Source organism: Electrona antarctica, assembly GCF_951216825.1.
Source record: "Electrona antarctica genome assembly, chromosome: 15".
Lineage (NCBI taxonomy): Eukaryota > Metazoa > Chordata > Actinopteri > Myctophiformes > Myctophidae > Electrona > Electrona antarctica.
The window spans coordinates 16,172,715-16,190,990 of NC_136796.1; the positions used below are offsets into that span (position 1 = coordinate 16,172,715).

At 41.5% G+C, this 18,276-nt stretch overlaps 2 protein-coding genes across 6 annotated transcripts in view; both read right to left on the bottom strand.

Moving 5' to 3' along the window:
* Positions 1 to 1,617: 1,617 nt before the first annotated feature.
* Positions 1,618 to 8,057, bottom strand: LOC306937893 (DNA-directed RNA polymerase III subunit RPC7-like). Of its 2 annotated transcripts, none has more exons than XM_079521916.1 (8): positions 7,867 to 8,057; positions 6,836 to 6,989; positions 6,469 to 6,598; positions 5,257 to 5,325; positions 5,085 to 5,141; positions 4,223 to 4,299; positions 3,303 to 3,428; positions 1,618 to 1,876 (listed from the first exon to the last, which is right to left on the bottom strand). In XM_079521916.1, the coding sequence occupies exons 2-8, from the start codon at positions 6,959 to 6,961 to the stop codon at positions 1,790 to 1,792; spliced, it is 672 nt and encodes a 223-aa protein (XP_079378042.1). In that variant the 5' UTR covers positions 6,962 to 6,989; positions 7,867 to 8,057; the 3' UTR covers positions 1,618 to 1,789. The 2 variants fall into 2 exon arrangements, with proteins under 2 accessions (XP_079378042.1, XP_079378041.1); XM_079521915.1 differs by having other exon boundaries at positions 4,223 to 4,302; positions 7,867 to 8,055.
* Positions 8,058 to 10,030: 1,973 nt separating this feature from the next.
* Positions 10,031 to 18,276, bottom strand: part of gatad2b (GATA zinc finger domain containing 2B) — a 57,505-nt gene continuing 49,259 nt past the window's right edge. For 3 of the 4 annotated variants that reach the window (XM_079523038.1, XM_079523036.1, XM_079523039.1), the window contains 2 exons: positions 11,772 to 17,996; positions 10,031 to 11,724 (listed from right to left, as the gene is read on the bottom strand). In XM_079523038.1, coding sequence (XP_079379164.1) covers positions 17,863 to 17,996 — 134 coding nt within the window. In that variant the 3' untranslated portion in view covers positions 10,031 to 11,724; positions 11,772 to 17,862. Of the gene's footprint in view, positions 17,997 to 18,276 lie in introns of all 4 variants that reach the window. The other variant, XM_079523037.1, reaches the window with a different exon arrangement.

Sequence of the window (18,276 nt, forward strand, 5' to 3'; positions counted from 1 at the left end):
GAAGACTAAATATGAATGTTTGTTTTACGTTAAACCTGCAAAACAAAATACAGATAAGTCATAATGTGTTTGCACTTCAGAATTGTGCCCAGGGACGGATTAACCCCCACGAGGGCAACATTTTCATGTTTTTCCGTGTTTTTATCATCTTTTTAACCTAAATTCAACAAAATCAACAGCCAATGAAGGGCCCCAGGAGCCCTTTTCAGGGCGTCAAACCTAGTACCTCACAGTCCAATTTCCCCGAAGGGCCCCTGAGAGCTAAGGGCCCCGGCCCCAATGGCTAATTTGTCCCTGATTGTGCCCCAGACAGTGTATCATAAACTGTATTGTATGCATACTCACTGTGAATGCATACAATACTTGAGTTTGTCAAATCTTGGTGTGTTTAAGTGAAATAGCAGCATTGTTATTGTCTATGCCATTGTCTGAATTAAGCCAAAGTAAAACCAAAAGAAGTTTTACTCTTATGTACCTGACTTTACACAAGATGTAACAATAAAGTACAACCTTGAACCTTATTATTGTGGACAGGGGGCAGCTGTGGGTGTGTCTCTGTAGTCTGTTGTGTAAGTGTAACTAGAGTAACTAGAAATGGAAAATAGCAGGACCAGCATTAGGCCATATTGGGTCATGAATGTTGTGCCTACAGTACAGTAACTAAAGCCCAAAACACCCCACCCCGACCCTTTGGTGTGGTTTGGGCTTTAGACATGCAGTGACTTAAGTACATTTACTTGAGTATTGTGTATAAGCACATTTCTGGAGTATTTGGGTTCTTCGCAAGCTCATGACTTTCATAATAATTAATTAATACATTTTAATAGTGAAAATAGCCAATCTACAGGCTCACAATACATTGCTACCGTCTACAATGATGAGGCCCTTTGCCCTCATATTTGTAGCTGATGTGCTGTAAAAATGCGTCAAAGAGACAATTCCATGTTTAGTAAACAACATGATTGTGTAATAGTAGTAATAGCGTAATAGTAGAACACTGTGTAAACTCGCCCACTGTCCAGTGGGGTTCAGATTGCATGTAGGGGACAGTTCAGTCTATTTGAGGATGTTTTGGGAAGCTTTGTCCAAAACATTAACACCACCATGCTGCATGCGTCGTGGTCATCTCTCGCCCCCCCCAAAAAGAAAAAGAAAACGTGTCCAGAAATCAGTGAAGATAGAATAAGCGAAACAAAGAAAACTGAGCGACTCACGAGTGAATGTGAAAAAGGTCTTTGGATGACATTCCTTTACAGTGTAAACAGTGAGTTTCCAGGAAACCAGTCTCTCAGTCTTGAACTTTAACCTGATTTCCCTCCTGAAGAGAAATGGCAACACCTAGTGGCCTGTCAACGTCACTGTTCAGCAGGCTTTTAGCGCCATCTGGGGGGCAGAATGTCCAAATAAAAATATCAGTTGAGTGAAACCAGACTATATCAGTGGTTTCACTAGGTAGTAATGGTATGGTCCTAGTCCCACACAAATGTATATAATAGATACAGTATGTTCATTTTTACTAACAGGAAAGTTCATTGCATAGTGCAGCTTTAACACTGACAATAAGCTTTAGGCATTGTAAATGAATGTTGAAATAAGTAGAAGCCACCAGCATTCCAATCCAATACAAATGTATTTATAAAGTACATTTAAAAACAACAAACGTGTTGTATAAAAACAGCAATAAAATAATAGTTTAAAAGACAAAAAGGACGATACAATAATAAAAATAAAAAAGAAGTGGGAGAACCACTTCTGTATAGGAGGACAGGAGTCCTGGAACAGGAGTGTTCTAGTAGACCGCCTCATCAATATTGTCATCGCTGTCTATGTCAAAGTCCTCTCCGTTGTCAAAGTATGACATGATGTAGTCTGTCTCCTGCGGAAACAAAACGCCAACAACAACTAATAAAACAGTGAACGCCATCTAACAGAAGGAACCAAAATTACACACAATTACACACAATGATTAATAAACTACCAACTAACTTGGAATTATAATGCTGCTACAGTTGCTGCATTGATAACTAGTTAGTTTGCCGTTAAGACATAGAAGGGGTTAACCCATTAATACCTGGAATGCACCTGTGCCACCTTAGCTTTTAACCACATTATTTTAAACTGTTGGGAAAATAGCAGATATACAAGCTCACAAGCTTGTAGATCTTTGAATATATATTCTTTCTCTTTGCTTCTGGGGTGTCCCTGAAACAACATATTTCAGATGGGGGGTCCAGCGGCCAAATACATATAATATTGGGGGTCCTTGACATGAAAATGTTTGAGCACCACTGGCAGGTTTTTCAGAAAACTGTTAACAGATTTTATTTTTTACAAATCGGCCTCAGGTCTTAAGTTGAGACATAAAAGGGTTTAAGAATACCGTTGATGTTGGACCTTACATCTCCAAATTTAAACTTTTACATTTCTGGTAAATTAATGCCCTACAAAAGTTAAAAGCTGCCTGCACGCTCACAACACTTGTGAGCTTGTAGATCTGCTATTTTCAGAGTGCGACACCCACGTCCCACACACACAATCTAAGCATAAAATGACTTGTCTTCTTAGTTCTACTGATCTCTTCTCCACTACTTACTATATCTAGTCACAGTTTTAGTCATCATTGCTTAGCTTTATTATAGTTTTCACCAGTGAAAAAAAAGGTAATTGACATATCGACGGACATGTTTTCGTCATAGTTTTAGTGAGAGTGTGAGAGACATCCTCCTGCTCTGCATCTACATCCCCATTCGGGACTGGTGGGTTTATTTTTGGATTGTCCGTTCCCACCCGGCAGCAAAGTTAAAACGTCCGCCCCCCCGTGGGATTTGCATTGGCAGAACGCAGAAACGGGAGGAGGTCACTCAGCGGTATGCTGGACTCTATAAGCAGCAGCACCAGCTTTGTGAAAGTGTGCATAGAATGGCATTAATAAAAACACCTTTATGGTTTTGTATTTTGTGTGTGTGATACTAGACTTGTAGCTAGAATATGAGAAATAGACGTTCGCAACTCGTTTCCTTTAGCTCGCTCGGTGGTGGCTCTCGTTGCTCAGGTTCGCTTGAGACGGCACCCCTCTGTCGCAGTCTAAAGCCCAAACCACACCAAAGTGTCAACATGGCGACCCATTGGTGTGGTTTGGGCCATTGAATTGAATCAGTTGAATCACTCGGGTTGACTTGGGTCGACATGCAACAAGACATGTCACACCGCTGGGACGAGCGATAAAACCATCTCGTCCCATCTCAATCCTTCGGTTTGGGCTTAAAACTATAGGGCGGTGGTGATGCTGATGATGTCATTACCTCCTCCAGGTCCTCCTCGTCCAGCTCCTCCTCCTCGACCTGTTCTTCTTCTTCGTTGGTTTTCTTCTTCTCCTCCTCGTCCTCGTCCCCAGAGTTGACCGCCATCTCCTCCTTCTTCTCTAGAGTCTGTGTGGAACGGGGCAGGAAGTAGAGAGGACAGACGCACAACGGCGGTTTAAGGCAGTGGTTTTCAACCATTGGGCCGGGGACCACCAGTGGTCCTTGAGGGGGTTCCAGGTGGTCCCCTGGTAAATGGAGAGTTGGTAACCAAATGGACCTTTATAGATCTTTAACTCTTGAGAGCATTTGGCTTCATTTTATGCTCTCGAGAGTTAAATGATATTGTTAAACATCTGCATTACTTAATTTACAAGAAGTCTACACTTTTAGAGAGTATGTAGGCTAAATGTCATCAAATGGTTGAAAACCACTGGTTTAAAGCATAGAGTTAAATATAAACTAGAGAGCGGACCAGGAGTGACAGCACCGCCCCCCAGCTATTCATTTCAATGGAAGTTGCTCAGTGACATTTGGAGCACCCGGAAGAACGCTCTACTTTTTTGCCAACCAACATTAAAGGACAACTTAGTTTCTTTTCCCTCCTTAAACCAAGGATTATGTTTTAGGTTGTTATTAGAGAAAGTAAAAGATGAGTGTGTTTTTTCCTACTAGAAGCCAGGAAATTACAGCTGGCCACAAAAGATCACAGGATCTACTGAATGTGAAGGGGGATTAGGCTCAATATGTCAGTTTGTCACCTCCCCCTTTCACATTCAATAGATCCCGTGATCTTTTGTGGCCAGATGTAATTTCCTGGGGTCTAGTAGGACTATAGTAAATAATAATAAAGAAATTGCCATAACATTTTGTCAAATAAAATACAATCTCAATGCATACACACGATTAGCAATGAAACCTACCTCCAGTTTGGAAAGAACCTCCTCTTTTTCCATGATGGATTTTTTCACTGCTTTGACTTGAGGTGGACATACTGGACCTGCTGAAAATAAACAGACAAGTACTAGGCTTAAATTGTAACTTTAGAAACGTGCAGACAACCACAAAACACTTATACTGTACGTTGGTTTCTGAAAAAAGCTATTTTAGCAACTCTTGGCAATATAGAGGGCATGCGCGTGACATCATCATCATACCCGGAAGTACCCGCCTACTGAATGGCAAAAAACGACTTTCTCGCCTTGACAGCCCATACATCCAAACAGAATGCATTGATGCATCCGATTGCATTAAACTACGTTAAACTCACTTTGCCACACACTTTTCCACTCACTTGCGCATACCCTCTATTGTGTGGTTTGTGACGATCAGGTCCAATATTTAGTTAGTGAACATGGAGCTAAATGAGGATTCAGAAGCGGTCCCGCTCACGACCACTCTTCCAATGGAATGAATAGACTCCAACCTGCTTCCCGTCTCCTAAAAAGGCGTTCACCCTCTTCGCGCATATACACGAAGTAAACCCGACCGGAGTATGGCTTCAGAGACTTGCTATTTCCGTCTTGGGTAGAACACCGTGCAGAACACTAACGTCACCAATTTTGGAGCGACACCACTCTGCACTCCTATTGGTTAGGAAGGTTCACTCCCACTCCTATACCAGATTTCAGGCTGTTTTTTAAATTTATTTTGAAACCAAAACGGTCCGAGGTTCGAGAACCCATGGCTTAGAGGAGACAGACTGTCAAAAGACGTACGTATGATACATCTGACATTGCATCCAATTCAAGTGACTACCAACTGTACAAACGTAACGATTCTTACCTTTTCTCTGAGACTTTCTGACTTTGATACAAAGCTCTTTGGGTAACCGACTCCAGTCTGAAACGCGCGCGTGCACACACAGAGAGAGAGAGAGAGAGATTCAATATAATTGAATAATAAAACAAGCATTATGTGATATGTTAAACTTGACACAGTGGCAGTCATTCCTCACCTGGGCTCCATTCGATGGTATTGTCCCTGGGCTCTCCTTTGTGGTATTTGTCAGAGTACCGAACCACATCTGAAAACATAAATATCAATGTTAAGCAAGGGATAATAAACAGGTCATTATTGAGCGATAATGATACAAAGCGTGAATAAACCCAACTCAAAGGGTGATCTAAAAATCATCAGTTCTCAAACTTGTATGCGAGAACACCTACTGAGTGGCAAAAAATTGAGGTGTATGGCCTTGACAGGCCATACATCCATAGGTCCTATCTGATTGTATAATTAATATAATCTGATTGTATTAAATTAACATGTTAAACTCACCAACATTGCAAGTGTCAGAGTTTGGAAGCACTCATTTTCAATAACGCAACATCCTGCTACCTCCTGCATTACATGCAATTTAGAAAGAAGTGGTAACGCAGGACCGTTGAGTGATTTCCAACGAGCGCTTCCAAACTGCAATGCTCAGTCTAGATGAGGAGGGTGTGTACATACTCTTCATTGTCGGTATCAGCAGAGAACGCGGGAGCCTCTGGGCAGGGCCGGTTGGGCCCTAGGTGGCGCTATAAGCGAGATCTGTATCTGAGATCTCGGGTATATGCGGTTATAAGTCGAATTTTAGGACATCTGGCGCGGATTTTGGTACGGTTCTACACCCATCTATCCTCGTGGAGGATTTAATACATTTTATTAACTTACCATTTTTTGTTGAGTGATGCTTGGAGTTGGAGTCATGCTGGTAAAATAAATATATATGCACCGTCTGCAGAATTAAAAAGTAAAAGCCACGCTAGATGGATCGCCACCGCCGGACTAATTTAATTCATTCCACCTGGCATCTTGAAAATACTTTGTGTAAAACGCGATCATGATAACGTGTGGTCCGTTGAAAAAAAAGCATTGTTTTGACGGACAAAGGGAAAAAAGGAGCCTTAAGTTTACTTGGGAAATCCAATCCATTTTCTTTGTTGTTTATTTTTTTTCGACAAGGTAGACACACTCTCACAGACAACGCGTGCAGCTCAAGCAACTAGTCAAAAGGCTCTGAACTAGTGGAGCAGGTAGAGCTCCACAGCGCATCCGTCCGCGTCCCATCTCTAGTATACCACTGCATGTTCAGGTCCTTTCCTGGGTTTAAAAGGAAGGGGTTGCAATACATGGTTCGGTACCTTTCCTGGGTGTAAAAGGAAGAGGGTATATGGTTCGGTACCTTTCCTGGGTGCAGCTCTTCTGATGTAGAAGGGCAGGGTCTTGCAGGCAGCTCTCAGCTCCTGCTTCAATGCCAGCATGTACTCTACCTCCTCTCCCGTCTGTAAGGGGACGGCCTGGGCTGTCATGGGCTGATGGAGAGAACACACACACGCACAGGCACACACACACACGTGCACGGGCACACGCACGGGCACACACACACACACACTTAGATCCCGAGTCCGACATGTGTACACACCGCACATTCCACAACAGATTTCCGTCCACACCACCACTTTCCAACGCCGATGTCTGTGCAGTGGAAAGCTACTTTACCTTTACAGGGAACAGGGACAGACGTTTAAGGGAACAGGTTTAATACTTACAGGGAACAGGGGTGTGGGTTTGACAGCGGTAGGAGGAAGAGCTTCTCCTCTCCCGATGCCCAGATCCTCCAGGTTAAAGGTCATGTTGGTTCGACCACGCCCCCTGCCGCCGCCGCGTCCAGCCATGATGCTGCTGCTCAGCGATCATACAACACTGTCATGAAGAACACAGCATTGAATGATTGATTGATTGAAAATTGTATTAACAGTTTGTAGTAATGGGTGCAGTTCAAGGAAAGACAAAATCTAACAAACAAGGATAAAACCAGAAAAAGACTTGTTTACATCAGGGTCCTCCATTTTCAATTAAACAGAACATTTAAAGACATACAAATATACACTTCTATGTAAAAATGTTTATACAAACGGATCGGAAATTTCTATTTGGATCAATGGGCTGTCAATGGAGGGTATTGCATTAACTCTAGATTCATCCCATTATAAAACAATCTAGTGTTGCAAATTGCAGCTATGATACCGCAATGAAGGAGAAATTACACATGACAGTGAAATTAAGAACTGTAGTCGGTAACAGTGGTGGAAAGTAACTAAGTACATTTACTTAAGTACTGTACTTAAGTGAAATGTTGAGGTATCTGTGCTTTACTTGAGTATTTCCAATTTCCAATACTTTTACTTCTACTCCAATGCATTTCATTTCAGATCCAAATATTGTACTTTTATTCCAATACATTTATTTGAAAACTTTAGATAGTTACTTTGTAGATTTTGATTATTACAAAACATACATTAACCATTTTCATTTTTGATTAATACTCTGCATGATGTTTTTACATTTGATGAATTGAATTAATCAGGACCCCAATGGAAAAAGATTTAGACTCATAGATAACTTGTGAATATTATCTAAATTTTGATATTTAAGTAGGTAGGCTACTGCTACAGTAGCAATGTGAGTATTTCATCCTCCACCGCGGCCACAGCATGTAAACAGATATATTATAGTCTATTATGATGATGATGTCAAAACAAAACAAGGACAGCACAGCTTAAGTGTCCCGTCACCTTACCGTCTTGAGTGTTATATGAAGGTTGATCAATAACCTGTAATATATAACAGATGATGCAACGTGCCGTGTGTGTTTATTCACAGCGACAGCGGATGTTTTCACTGCAGCGCTCCATGTTGATTAGTCCGTCTGCATCAGACCTTCGACTAGAAACGTCATAATGCTTATGGTTCCGAGTCTTCCGACCTCTGTCTCAGCCTTGCACAATTACACATTTTAATACTAAGCTACTAATATAGACTGATGAAATTAAAGTGGGTCATGTTTGCACGTCCTGCGGGCGGCAGGCCGTATTAAAGGGCTACTTCACCCCTTTTGCAACCAGATCTTATTTTAATGATGTTTGGGAGACAAGAAACACTTACTGGGGTTTTTACGTGGGTAATGTGTTTTTAGATATTTTACTTAGTATTTCAAAGTGTCCATGGGCTCCATGATGCCATGGACACTGGGCTCACTTCCTTCCTGGACTACAATTCCCATAATGCTTTGGTCCACTGCTCCTCCTTGTGGATAGGGGGAGGGCTGTCTTACTGAGGCAAAATGTAGTCCAGCAAGTGAGCCCATTGACACTTTGAAATACTAAAATATCTAAAAACACATTACCCACATAAAAACCCCAAGAAAGTGTTTCTTGTCTCCCAAACATCATTAAAATAAGATCTGGTTGCAAAAGGGGTGAAGTGGCCCTTTAAGTAAAGGTGGGGGCCGACGCCAGTTGCCCATGTATGCTTGCAGGGATGTCAAACTCAAATACACAGTGGGCCAAAACTAATAATTAAAAAAAAGTCGAGGGCCGGGCTGTGTTTCAACACACGGGCACCGGTCACGAGGACGTCCCAGGCAAACAGCAAAAAAGTAATATTCCTTCAAAAATCGAATATGTCCCTTAATAGCAAGATAAATGCAACAATGAAACTGCATGTATTAAAAACTGAAAATGCATTATTAAAGCTTATTTCCTGATCCTCGACAACAGGGACGAATAGTTTTCATAATCCTCATGGGGGCCCGTGCGCCCCCCCCCCCCCCCGGCAGCCTCCCCCTCTACATCACTGCTCGACAAGCACTGCTTTCATAGTAAAATGAGAAAGTAAATCAAATCGGTTGCATTAATGTCTTATCATAGCTGTATTCTTAGGTTATATTTTTATTACAGCCACACTGTCTCCACACAGAAGACACAGGTTTGCCCTTTACATCCGTGAACATGTACTCTGCCTCCACCCTGGCTTGATCAAAACCCCTGTTTTCAGAGTTCACCTTTCGTTTAGCCATTTTTGGGGAGAGGTGTAGCTGAAAGACCACAGGCAATACAATGAATAGTGAAGACGCAGGGGTGCAGTACTTAGTTCAGACTAGTCATTGGTCCGACAGTCGACAACCTCAAACCCTAACCTAACCATAACCGCAAGCACGGGAGCAGCACATGTCCGACATGCGGGACGCATGTCGGACTAATGCTCCGTCGGAATTACGTGCGGATCCCAAGACGTCACTGCTTGTGGGCCCTCGATATGCGCCAATGTACTCGCAGTGCACTGTGGGACTTGTAGTATTATGGTGGTGCGTGCAATACACCAGAGGGCCTGTTCTAATAGTAATTAAATATCATCCTGCCAAAGATAATTCATTCATGGGCCTGATTTGGCCCGCAAGCCTTGAGTTTGACGAGTCTATAGCAAGGTTTGCTATAGAGCGTCGCAGTCCCGTCCCCTGACCCGGAAAAGAAATCCCTGTTCATTTTCCTCAGACTTTTCAGAAAGTATTTATTTAAAGACGTTTACGCCGCGGACAAAGCCAACTCTTGTCATGACAATAAACACAATGTTTTGGGCCAAACAAAGAATTAGAAAGTAGAAAAAGTTTTTTCCTACTTTGCAGGTTACAACACTTTTGTTGTTGTTTTTCTTCTTTGTAATTATTTGTTTGGTCCAAAATATTGTGTTTGTTGTCATGATTTGTCACGACTCGAGTTGGCTTACAACGCTTAAAATACTTTTTGAAATGTCTATGGGAAAAATGCATTGGGATTCATTTCCTGGGCCTGGCGTCGTCATGAAAGGGGGCGGGACTGCAACGCTCTATAGAGTAAAATAAATATCATACTGCACCTTCAAACCGCTCTGATAATGCAAGGGTTATACAAGTCACACTCAAGAAGTAAATTGTTTTGACCTTTATTAAACATAGCTTGCAAGAGATAAATATTACAAAGTTATTTCCTCCAAAATTAGCTTATTTTTTCAGTCAATGCATAATTGTTATCAATCAACTGGCAGTAATCAAACAGCATTAATATTTTTCTTTGACTTTTTTTTAAAGACAGTTAAATATCAAGGATGTGCAAAAGGTTAGGACTGATGGTCAGAAGGAAAAAAAATACTTCCATTTATTGTCAGATCAAAATCAATTTAATCACTTCGTCACTCATTCCTCAAATGTTTGCAATATTCTGCAAAAAATAATTAAAAAAAGAAATGTCTACACTGAATTTCAAAACTTATTTTTTTGCAAATAAATGTCCCTGCATTTGAAATGATAACTAAATATGCCAGCTACTAGGAGAAAATGCTAAAAATGAAATATAAGATATTGTTGCATTTGCGTTGCCAAGAACAGTGATCATTGGTCCAGATAGGTCACATGACCCTTTTAAAACTGACCCCCCCCCCCCCACACACACACTTCACACGGATAAAGGTAGTTCACCCAGAAAATGACTTATTTTGTATCAATTATACACCCCATGAAGCCTTGAAATCATAGACATTTCTTCGTTTTTGTCACATTCCTGAGCCAATTCTTTGAGTAAAAGAGACTCCTAGTGAGTCTCCTATTACTGACCGATGACAAAATATCTCCATGAATTCAAGGCTCCGATTAGCCACAATTTGCAACACTAGATTTTTTTATAATGGGTTGAATCTAGAGTTGCAACACCAGCCATTGATAGCCATTACATCCAAACAGAAAAGTCCTATCAGATTGTATTGCACGATATTAAATTCACCAACATTGCAGCTGTACGGAAAGCTTGAATTATCCTCTTTCCATCTGCAAAGTGTTTGTTTAATACAAATCCACCGTAGACATGTTAATTTGAGCTACTTTCTGTCAATACATTGTTACATTCCGTGCAGGTGATAATCTTTCAAAGTGTTCGATTTTGGAAGCGATCGCTGCTCGTTGGAAATCACTCAACGGCCCTGCGTACCACCTGTTTTGAAGTTGCACATAATGCAGGAGGCAGTAGGATGTTGCGTTATTGAAAACGAGTGTGTGTGCTATAACTATAGTATGACAATTAAATTGTCAATTCAAATGCGATGAAGGTACAGCCATGCGTACGGTAGCAGGGTTCCAATTGGCCTCCCGCACCGTTCTACAAAGAACCTCGTGTGAACCAATGACCACGTTCTTGCAACCGCTAACTGGTCCGACAGAAAAGAGAAAGCAAAAACGCACAGTAAAAATTATCAGTTGTTCGTTTAACTCTGAGAGTATAGGGTTGGGATACCGGAAGAACCGGAGGAACCAGATCCATCACTGAGGAACCAGGAATCGATTCCATCACATTTGGAACCGTTTCCGGAACAGGGTTTTATCACACTGTCAAAGCTGGTATGTGGACTTCACGTCTCCTATACAATTATAATACCAGTGGTTCTTGATATTTTCAAGGGCCACTTTAACTCTGAGTGTATACACATGGACCCGTAAGGGCCCGTTTGGTTCCATTTGTATACTCAGAGTTACAGACCTGTAAGGATCCATTTGGTTCCATTTGTACACTCAAGAGTTACAGACCTGTAAGGATCCATTTGGTTCCATGTGTACACTCTCAGAGTTACAGACCTGTAAGGATCCATTTGGTTCCATGTGTACACTCAAGAGTTACAGACCTGTAAGGGTCAATTTGGAACCCCCTAGGAATGGATAAATGGAACCGTTAAGGAATCGGACCGTCAAGGAATCGAAATTGTTACTCCTACAGGATCCAATCCTAGCTGAGAGGGTACAATTAATTTGTTTCATTTGTGCTCAGCATTACAATACAAACAGAATACTGAGAATTTTACTGTGCAAGGGGGGGGGGGAAATAAGTCTAGATTTATAATCCCATACATTTTGCACATTTCTTACACAATAATACACAGTGATCACAAAACGAAATGACAAGCTTCACAATATTCATGGCTTTTGTTGGCTTTTCTACACAATATACAACCATTTAAATTGGAACCTTTTTCAGTACAAGGGGAGGAGGAAAAAAAAGCTTATGTACAATAAGTCATTATTACTTCAAACCTAGCAAATATCGTGTCATTTTTCATTTCATAGTCAATACATTTTTCAGTTTGATTATGTTTATGATCATTTTTTTTTACTTCATTAGAAACAAAACAAAAACAAAAAAAACAAAACAAAAAGAACTTAACTGAGTTCAATAAAACAATTGACATTTTCCAAAAAAACTAAACAAAACGTAAAAATGTGACATTTTGAAAAGAAACAGCATTTTAAATACAAAGGCGTCCCGGATGCTTTTTTTCTTCTTCTTTTCTGCAAAAGGAGAGCACAAGAGAGACGAGAGTGATATCCTTTTTTTTTTAAATGGTCGGGTCGGTGAAAAAAGAAAAGTTGATGGGGGATGGGGGTGGGTGTTGGATTAAAAATACAATAAAACATGAGGTAGAAAAAACGTACCCCGACATTAAAATTCATGAAAAATAGCTCACCATCCAATTTGAACCATTCCACCAAAAGGGAAAATAATTGATTGCTGATTATTTTTTATTTTTTTTAATTATTATTTCTTTTCAATATATATAAATATAATAAACAAAACCAATATCTTCCAAATGTAAACTTCAATTTACATATTGCACCTATGAATTCAATCCTATAGGTAGTTTCGCTATTAAAGTTTTGGAGCTACAGTTACATTTGGTGATTTTCAATCTAAATGTCAGCCGGCGTGAACGAACCCCAAGTCCAGAACACATTCACCCTAGTTTGGAACCCTGCACATCGCAACACACATTAAAACTCATTTATACATTAAGACTCATTTATACTCATACTACCTGTTGCTTGCCGACAAGAAGAGGTTCTTAGAGACTGAGTCCTCCATTGTGTTGTAGGTGCAAACAACACAGGTATCACCATTAAGTCTGTGACATAGAAAGTGATACATTGTTTATGTGCGGTGCAAAATTATGACCTATGTGAAGCCCGCAATTCCGGCGCACTGCCATTCTGACACGCTTAATACTAACCCTGTCCCTAACCCTAACCTCACGCGGAAGCCACGTAGTCGGAATGGCGGTGCATCAGAACACACTGTTCCCCGTATGGTAGTGTCATAGTGCCGGGATCTGCACAGTGGAAAATATCAATGGGACATCCACATTATTTTTTCAAGGTCCCAAGCCACAAAAAGGAGGCAAACCCATTTGAGAAGTAGCTTTGTTTGCACCTCTGACACACTGACAAGACATTGATTCCCTTCCCCTTATTGGCACATGCTTTCCCCTTAGCTAAAATGATTAATAATGAGTAGAAGCTAGCCACGGCAGATAGCTGGATCTACCGCCATCCGTCTCCCAACAACAGATATCCAGGAGACGCGATCATACCTGAATCCTGATCCATGCTTGGTTGCAATGGTTGCGCATCGTTGTCAAGCATTGAAAATAGCAGGTCTACAAGGCCACAATGCGCAGCACAGCAGGCTTGTAGACCTGCCTTTTTCAGCGAGCGACATGGCAACGAATTATAAATCAAGTGTTCGTCAGAACCAAAGAAGTGCTGGTTGTTATTGTAGCAAGGCTATGGATGTTCTCACAATGCTTTGAATTTGCATATGTGCCGTTACAACCAGTAGGCCAAATTTAGACTGGCTTTCAACTCAGAAAATACGCTCTGACATGTTTTGTTTTTCCTTTTCTTTTCTTCGTCGTCAAGCAACATGTGGCCGTGTGGCTTAGTATAAATAGTGTGTCCTACAGACATGGAAAGTTTACCTGGTGTGTTGATTGAACCAAGATGGCCAACCGCTTTCATCCCAGACAACTTGGTGAACATGAATCCACTGAAATGATGGAATAGGCTCTATGTCTATGCATATACGGTATACACCATTTTGGAAATAAATCTTACATGCAGGCCTCTTCTGACTTCCTTCACAGGTGTTACCGATGATGCGAGCATGGAATCCTCTTCGCGTTTGAGTAAGGACGCACTGTGATTGGCCAGTGCACTTGTGCAAGGACACACTGCGATTGGCCAGTAGCCACTTTGACTGGCAGTCGGGGCAAACGCTCTTGCCAGAACATGATTTACTATTCTATCCATATAAGATCACAACTCGAACGGGGCTGAGTTGGCTACGTGAACTTCGCAATGTTCGACACGGCAACTTGCGCGCTCTGTGGTGTCTCGTGGATCAAGTTCGCTTGAGACGACGTTGACCAGAATGGAACAGAGTCTTCATTACAATCATCGGAAACACCAGTGAAGGATGTCGGAAGAGGCCCGGAAATAGACTATACCTATATAGGCCACAGAACCTTGCCTTGGACCAAGAATGACAGGTAGTTCTTTTATCGATTCCGACAGGCATATTACTGTCAGTATTGGATGCCAACCCCAAATATTCACTGGGCATTCTTTTAACCACTTGAACCCAAGGTCACAACGCGTCGAAATTGGCACATTTTGGCGAACGATTTGGTTGCAGATGGTGGGGGTGGGGGGGCGAGCAGTCCAAGTACAGTCAAGTTGCAACTCGGGCCCATTTTACTAAGTATAGAGGGTTCAAGTGGTTAATGCCCAATCTTCTCCATGCATGTACAAATTCAAAACATGAAGTGCTTACCCCCATCATTCCGGGACGCTTGTTGTCCATACTTTTAATTATTGTATTATATATGTATTCCTCAGTGAGTGCAGTGGCGCTGTTGCAACAGGTGAAAGCCGGTATTACACTCCTTGTAAACAAGGAAATACAGTATACAGTGACATTCAGCCACATACATACGGGATTAAAACATGTATTTATTGAACAACATGGAGCGTTATGGACGTCCGGATGAAAGGTAACATCCATGGCTTCAGGGTACGCATTCTATACTTTGAAAATGTATGGAGGAATACGGGCATTAAACATGGACTTCCAGTGGATGTGTGGCCGGGCGTTCAGAGATGCACAAATGTCAGAATCGATGCATATCTTTTTGGTCTGTTGGTCCAAGGCTAACGCAGACCCCAGACAAACATGCGAAGGAAAAGAGTTGAAAGTGGTAAATCAAAGGTCCCATGAAATATATATTTTTGAAAGTTCGTGAACCGGGTCCCGTCTCAAACCTACCATTAGGAGCTTTACAAACTCTACTGTAGCCTTGTTCTGAGAGAATCGCCGACTGAATGTCTAAATAATAATAATAATACTGCACGTTGACTGAACACTGCCATAAATGTCTGACACAACTGCAAACGTAGAGAGGAGAGGGAATGAGGAGTGCTTTCTGCATGGGATGGGAACCCTACCTATCAAACTTTTCCATCCGAACCTACAGTATGAGCGGACATTTCCATTAGCTCATAGCTAATGTTTTCAAAGAGCGACAAAAGCAACAAAAAACGAATAGATACAATAACAACACCTCAGGCTGTGTCCACCAAAGAGGTTTTCTCTTCCAAATGGGAAAGATGAAAATATTTCAACCCTGGCCGACCAGATAAAATCAGCAGACGTGAGAATTGGCAAGTGCAGAATTGGCGCTCAGCGCCTAGTCGCACCATTGTAAACAATTAAAACGTACGCTGGCTATAGGCCTGTCACAATTACTACACAATCAACTGATTGTAATCTTTTGAGACAATCGCAATTATTTTTGCATCATCGTTTCCATGCATCATTCTGTATGAATTCACCTATTGAAATGTTTTATATTTATATTATAACATTTTCAAAAATTCCGAAAATAGTGGATCTACAAGCTTAGGCAATTCCAATTTAAACACTTTTTTGAAAGTATACAAATATTAAATATGACCTGTTTTGGCCTAATATTGGTACTGGCCATTTCTTTGTATATTAGACAGATCTGACAGATCTGCAAAAATAAATTAAATTTGTATCAAATAAATACGTTTCGGGGCCACCATAGTGTAGCAGTTAGAGCACACGCCTTTCGTGCGGAAGGTCATGGGTTCGAATCGTGCCTGGAGTCGACGTCAGCAAGGGCATGCGGTCGCAATGGGTTCCTAACGCCAAATCAAATGGGTTCAGTTCAGATCTGAGCCATTATGTCTCCTCCGGAGGTGCATCTGAAGCCTGTCCTAGACAGGAGTCTACAGACGGATGATGATGATCAAATAAATATGTTCCAATGTTCAGAGCCAAAAACACAATTATTGAGAGACAATAAAAATGTCATAATGGACAACCCTAACGCTGGCCTCAGGGGGAAAACAATGCCTTGGTGGACACAGTGCTTAACCACTTAAACCGAGTCCATCGGCTAGTTTCACCGAAACTTTCCCCACAATAACAGAAAAGTAGCCATACAAACACTTATTACAATACACACATCTCTGTCCCAACTCTCTCATAGACAAACATCCAAACTTAGGGGACACTCCTTCCCTTGTCCTTTTTATTTGTTTTTTGCTTCCCAATTGGAAATATGAAAAGTGCTCCTCTTTAGTGAGGTGACTGGTGTGTGTCCGTCGCTCACACCCCAAAATGATTGACCCATGTCTCTCCTTTTTATTAAGATATCACCGACATCCATCAAGCTATGCGTTTATACATTATCCATAGAGATACTTTCATAGTTTTGTTTGTTTGTTTCTTTTTTTTTGCTATTTCGATTATCATTATCGTCTCCACGGTGACGGGTTACCTCTGAGGCACATCACCGCTTTTATGTAGAGACGCCGCAAAAAACAAAGGAAAACAAATGAAAAAAGGGTAAAAAAAACAAAACAAACCCTGCTAAGGAAAGAAACAAGAACAAAGTGGGTACCGGGTCTCCGTGGTTCAGGTGGCACAAATATGGACACCTGTCACTTCCAGATAAGATGAGTCTCCTCCTGGTGTTGGACAAGAAAAGAGAAAGGTACCACAAGGTAACTGCTGGACAAAAAGGCTTCGGAAAGTCTGCCGAAGGCTTCGGTAAGCGAAGGCATTTTGAAGGGGTTTAACAGGAGACGCTGAGGGGGAGGGGAGGGGGGGATCTGTTTTAGTTTGTTTCTGTCCTGTTTACAGTAGAGCCGTGATTCTCAGATGTAATTAATGTCAAGGACCTCCATAACTCTGAGAGCGTACGAACTGGTCCAGAGTCGAGACCTGTAAGGTCTATTTGGAACCCCCTGAGGGTCCCTGGACCGCACTTTGAGAACCACTATAGTAAATCGTCTATTAGCGAGATTCAAATGAAATCATTCTGTAGTGGAGGCCAACTTAAAAACAAATAAAGATTGAAATAGCTAACCTTTCATGAAGTGCATATTGACCACAAAAAAAAAAGAAAGACGAAAAAAAAGGAGCATTGTAAAGCTAATCTCTAATAGCATGTTCTCCCTTCTCCCACAAATAAATACAAGTGAAGTTAGAGGGGAAAAAAAGAAGAAAAACACTTACTTATCCTACTGCTTAACAAAAAAATGCATAACGAGTAATAATAATAATAATAATAATAAAGGGGGGTTTGAAATGGTTATAATAATGTTTGCTATAGGCTAGCTATAAAAAATTCTGGATGCGCTGACAAAGTGGGGGTGCGTCCAGGGTTTTTGTCTGCTTGCTTGATTGCATGATTCTCATGGGTTGATGTTTTTTGTTTTTTTTGTTTTTTTTTTCATTCACTTTCTTTTTCAGTAACTGTAGGCACACGGACAGGCACTGCATGCGAAGGGCCGGGGGGGGTGGGGGGTATGAGGGGGGCTGGTCGTCGCGGCTGTGTGTGGCGTGCCGTGGTTCCATTATTTCTGCCCGCTGATGGACTGGGATATGGAGCGCGGTGGGATCATGTCCAGAAGGTACTCCCTCTGTCTGTCCGCTAGGCTGGAGCCCTTATGACCAACCGCTGCCTGGTTCAGATAGGCTATGTTTAACCCTGAAGAGAGAGAGACAGAGACAGAGAGACAGAGAGAGAGAGACATTCAAGTACAGTATATTGTCAATGTTGTCGGGTGGAAACTGCAAAGCTACAACTGTAGCTGCAATGACACACGTCACTATGTGTGAGCAACAGATTCTGCAAAGCAAACAAATTATGCTGTGATCTTTGCATTTTTGACATAATGAGGTTTCCACCCGACAGAGGAAGGAAATTAGAACCATGTCATGTTTATGAATTAAATACATATAGGACCCAAATGGAAACAGGACCGAAA

What these genes read in the sequence shown, in the direction of transcription:
- LOC306937893 (XM_079521915.1), bottom strand. Translation starts at nt 6,961, where the DNA reads ATGGCTGGACGCGGCGGCGGCAGGGGGCGTGGTCGAACCAACATGACC. An exon ending in AACCCACACCCCTGTTCCCT is followed by an intron (nt 6,599 to 6,835) that starts GTAAGTATTAAA and finishes TCTCTCCATCAG; the next exon opens with CCCATGACAGCCCAGGCCGT. An exon ending in CAGAAAGTCTCAGAGAAAAG is followed by an intron (nt 4,303 to 5,084) that starts GTAAGAATCGTT and finishes GTTTATTTTCAG; the next exon opens with CAGGTCCAGTATGTCCACCT.